This window comes from Nematolebias whitei, chromosome 16 (genome assembly GCF_014905685.2).
Source record: "Nematolebias whitei isolate Nwh7 chromosome 16, NemWhi1, whole genome shotgun sequence".
NCBI classification, from domain to species: Eukaryota; Metazoa; Chordata; class Actinopteri; order Cyprinodontiformes; family Rivulidae; genus Nematolebias; species Nematolebias whitei.
Genome location: NC_056513.1, coordinates 15027969 through 15032925, shown reverse-complemented (window position 1 = coordinate 15032925; position 4957 = coordinate 15027969). Strand labels below are relative to the sequence as shown.

The following is a 4957-nucleotide window of genomic DNA, read 5'->3' as shown; positions in this document are numbered from 1 at the left end:
GTGTAAGAGACGCTGCAGGTGTAAGAGACGTTGCAGGTGTAAGAGACGCTGCAGGTGTAAGACTCTGCAAGTGTAAGAGACGCTGCAAGCGTAAGACTCTGCTGCAGGTGTAAGAGACGCTGCAGGTGTAAGAGATGCTGCAGGTGTAAGAGATGCTGCAGGTGTAAGAGATGCTGCAGGTGTAAGAGATGCTGCAGGTGTAAGAGACACTGTGTTCAGGTGCATTAAAGTTTAAATGTCTTTGAAATCCACAGCTGAATTTACACAAAGTTGGTGAGAAACAAGCTTTAAATGGAATTAAAGTAAGGAAATCTAGGTGAAATGTTGCTTTTTTTGTACACTAGTAAACACTTTTTTGCACACTGGTGCATACAAACTAGTGTCCCCCCACATTAAAGATGCTTCTGACGCCCCTGGCTGTGAGAGTATGGTTCACATCGCCAGTAGTAAGTCGGACCCCTTCAGGGTGGGATTTGGACTCCACCAGGGCTGCCTGTTGTCACTGATGCTGTTCATCACATTTATGGACAGAAGTTATCAGTGCAGCCAGGGGGTGAAGTGATTCTGGTTCGGTGGCCTCAGGATTCCGTCTCTGCTCTTTGCAGATAATGTGGTCCTGTTGGCGTCATTGTGCCGTGATCTCCTGCTCTCACCAGAGTGGTTTGCAGCCATTTGTGAAGTGGATGGGATGAGAATCAGCACCTCCAACTCTGAGACCACGGTCCTCAGTCGGAAAAGGGTGGGTTACTCTCCAGGTCGAGGGTGAGGTTCTGCGTCAAGTGGAGGTGTTCAAGTATCTCAAGTGTCTCGGGGTTTTGTTCACGAGTGAGGGAAGAATGAAGCGTGAGACCGGCAGACAGATTGGTGCAGAGCAGTATTGCAGACTCTGTGCTGGTCCGTTGTGGTGAAGAGGGAGCTGAGCTGTAAGGCAAAGCTCTCTGTTTACTGGTCAGTCTACGTTCTTACCCTCACCTATGGTCATGAACTTTGAGTAGTGACCGAAAGAACGAGATCGTGGATACAGGCGGTTGAACTGAGTTTCCTCTGCAGGGTAGCTGGACTCTCCCTTAGAGACAGGGTGAGAAGTTCAGTTTTCTGGGAGAGACTCGGAGTAGAGCCGCTGCTCCTCCACATCAAGAGGAGCCAGTTAAGGTGGTTTGGTCATCTGGTAAGGATGTTCTCTGGGCGCCTCCCTAGGGAGGTGCTTCGGGCATGTTCGACAGGGAGGAGACCCGGGGAAGACCCAGGACACACTGGAGAGACGTCTCTCAGTTGGCCTGGGAATGCCTCAAGGTCCTCCCAGAAGAGCTGGAAGAGGAGGCTGAGGAAAGAAATGTCTGGGCCTCCCTGCTCAAGCTGCTGCCCCAAGAGCTGACTTCGGAACAAGTGGAAGATAATGGATGGATGGATGGATGGAGGGATGGATGGATGGATGGATGGCTTCATAAATATTCACACATTTATACAAAACTTAAAAAGTGGACTAATCAGAGGAAATACCTGTAGCTGTAATGTCACATGGGACATGGACATAAATTTAATTTAATTTATATTTTTGGTTTGTTTTTGCCACAACCTTTTTTGTGTTTTACCACTCGTTTTTGTTTTTCATCTTTAAGTCACCATATAATGTTTGTTTGTGTCCTGTGCGTCTTTGATGACAAATGTGAAGTCACTTCAGACACAAGTAATTAAATTTATTATCTGGCTTATGAAAAGTGATGGATGCATTATTTCTTATTAAAGAACTGGGAAAGATGAAAATATTACTGATACATCTGGACTTCAGATAGAAAATAATATTTATCTGAGCAACAGATGGCAGCAAAGTGAACACAATGAAGCTGTTTTGCATTCTTGTGTTTGCTTCTGTTCACTGAGTCTCACCAGACCCTCGTACCTTCTTAAAGAGCACCACTGAGCTGCTCTTCACCTCGTACTTCTGGAAAACTTCAGGAGCTGCTGTCATTGCAAACTCCATGTCAGTCAAATCAAAAGCAACTTCCTTCAGCAGCTTGGCTTCCTCACTTTCCAAACTCTAAAAAAGCAAGAATATTAAAACTCGAAGCACTGATATCACTGAATATAACTTAAATGTTTGTCAAATGTTAACAGAAGAGAAAAACTCACGTCAAAAAACCCAATGACTGAGATGTTATGGGCACTGATGAACTGCTCTGCAGAGGCTACAGAGTCCAGATGTGCAGCTCCCGGACCACTGCGACGCTTCAGCCACTGGATTATTCCATCTGCTGATCTCTTACCTGGAAGACAGACAGCTCAGATACTTCCTCAAAATAAACAAATATTAAGTCAAAGTGAGGTGAGCACATGAAGATGTTAGAGGGTGATAGGTTTGCATCACTTAAAGGGATACTTCAGGTCTTTTAAAGTGGGGTTAAGGGAAAAAATGTGAACAGATAATATATTACCTGTTGTAGATAGCTCTGTATACAACCTCAGTTTGGAAAAATAAAGTTTAATTCTGACCAGATCGATGAGCTACAGGCTCATCTGAGTGGACCAAGAATAACGTGGGTAGCTGCTGTCTTGAAATCAATAAACAACCAGTCTCTACATTTTATATTCCTTCCATCCATCATCCATCATCCTCTTATTCCCAAGTTGGGTCGAGGGTGCAGCAGCTTGAGCAGGGAGGCCCACACATCTCTTTCCACAGCCGCCTCTTCCAGCTGGGAGGACTGGGAGGACTCCAAGGCGTTCCCAGGCCAACCGAGAGACATAATCTTAAAGTTCATGCTCAGTAATCCAGGAAAAAAATCCAACACAGTTCAGTCAGGTCATTTGGATGGTTTCTTTCTTTAAAAAAAAAAAAAACGTTTCATCTCTCATCCAAAGGACTTCATCAGTTCGAGGAGCAACAACAAACTGAGTTCCACAAGCAGCACACTCACATAGTGGACCAACCAGTTTGATGGTGATAAGATGAAACGTCTTTGAAAACATCTCAACCAAAAAAGAAGAAGCCGACCCGATGACCTGACTGAACTTTGTTGGATTTTTCACCTGGATTATTGAGCATGAACTTTGATGTTTTTAACCACTATGGCTGCCTCAGAGGAGATGACAGAGGCGAGGGCGGGCCCCAGAAACTATCCTATCCCCAGCAAACTGGTTGGTCCACATTGCGAGTGTGCTGCATGTGGGACGCAGATTGTTTGTGGCTCCTCGGACTGATGAAGTCCTTTGGATGAAGGACAAAATGTCTCAAAAAAAAAAAAAAAGAAGAAACCGTCTAGATGACCTGGCTGAACTTTGTTGGATTTCAGATAACAGAGAGTGATTATAAATATGTGCTCTCACCTGTGAAGTCAACGGGTTTCTCGCGGTCTCCATCGATGAACAGCTTCAGAGTAGGAAAGCTGGAAACTTCAAACTCTTCAGAGAGCTCCTTCTCCTCTGAGGCGTCCACTTTGGCCAAACGCATCGCCTGCTCGTCTTTCTTCAGCTTCTCAGCAGCCTCGGCGTAAACGGGCTCCAGTTTCTGGCAGTGGCCACACCAAGGAGCATCTGCACAATAAATAAAAACACATAAGTACTTGGTGTTTCTGCACCATGTCAGTGAAGTTTGGAGCTGCCGCAGCAGGCCCTGCTCTGTCACTATCAGTAACTGTGCATGGAAATCAGCTGCTGATAGCAGCAGTGCATGCATCTGTGGGAAAGTTAGTCTTGGACAACATCTGGATCCGATGGGACAACGTGTGTGAACATTTGACAAAAACTTTTGATAGAAAATGCAAGTGGAGATCTTTAAAAATAAATAAATAAAAGTCATAACTCAGTCAAGGTCAGATATATCTAAATCTTTTGGCAGCAAAATATCCCAGTCCTCTTCAGATAAATTACTTTTTTTTTTCCCCACTTCAAAGTATGAATATTGAACATGTTGAATTAAATGTTAATGCTCATTTATGTCTTTATGTTATTTTATAATTAAATGACAATCTCACAGACTGACAGCTGTGGAGATTTATTTGAACAGTCACGATGCGTCTTTATCTACGGGCGTAACATCATAATCTTATTCCTCTGGTTGTCTCTGTGGCATAAACAGAAGCGATTACATTTCTGAACTGACTTCATCTTCACACTTTCATAAAAAGCTCCTTTCTCTGGGTCCTTGAGGCCGAACCACTGACGATCACCAGCTTGGGACATTTTTTAAACGCAAACTTTTTCACTGATAAGTTCCTGTTTGTTGTACTGAATAAAAAAATAATTATAAAAGATGAGATGTTTGATTCAAAATGCTAATTTCTTAACGTTTTAGTAATACTTACAGAATTCAACCAGGAGATATTTGTTCTCGCTCAGAGCTCGGTCGAAGTTGTTGATGTGGAGAACCATGACATCGTTCTCTTCCTCTATGTCTGTTGTTTTTTCCTTCTTTGGCTCCTCTTTGGTTTCATCCGTCTCGCCTTCTGTTGTCTCCTGCAACACGTCCTCCGGTGTCTCCGTGTGTTTGTCCGTGCTGTCCTCAAACTCATCAGCCTGGACGCAGGAGGCCCACAGCAGCAAACCCAGCAGACTTAAAGACAAAAGCAACCTGTAGCTCCTCATGTCGGTGTTTCTGTGTGCGCTGCTCTACCACCTCTGCTCAGGTGTGAGGAGGAAAAAACCTTCAGTCTTGTGAGTCACTGAAAGTTTGAACGATTATTTATCTAAGATGTGGAGCGTGTGTCAAAATGTTACTGGCTTTCTCTCTCGTCCAATCAGACGTGATGCTGGCAGGGGACATCTTTTGGTCTGCATAAGCCAATCGCTTGATGCCATGTAAATAAATGTGCTGTGGTTGCCTCACAACTTAACCACAAATAGTTTGTTCCTGTTTGTTCAGTTTGTAGGTTTGAAATCGATCCCTTTGTCACACTGGTAATATGTAAACACGTGAATGTACCACGTTTCTTTCTGGGTTTATTTTTATTTTTATCAAAGC

At 43.9% G+C, this 4957-nt stretch overlaps 1 protein-coding gene across 1 annotated transcript in view; it reads right to left on the bottom strand.

Annotated features, from left to right (window-relative positions):
- Nucleotides 1–4647, bottom strand: part of pdia2 (protein disulfide isomerase family A, member 2) — an 11645-nt gene extending 6998 nt beyond the window's left edge. The window contains exons 1-4 of the mRNA XM_037690296.1: nucleotides 4302–4647; nucleotides 3325–3531; nucleotides 2131–2264; nucleotides 1901–2038 (exon numbers count right to left, since the gene is read on the bottom strand). Of these exons, the coding sequence (XP_037546224.1) occupies nucleotides 1901–2038; nucleotides 2131–2264; nucleotides 3325–3531; nucleotides 4302–4581 (759 nt within the window). The 5' untranslated portion in view covers nucleotides 4582–4647. The remainder of the gene's footprint in view (nucleotides 1–1900; nucleotides 2039–2130; nucleotides 2265–3324; nucleotides 3532–4301) is intronic.
- Between the last annotated feature and the right edge of the window lie 310 nt (nucleotides 4648–4957).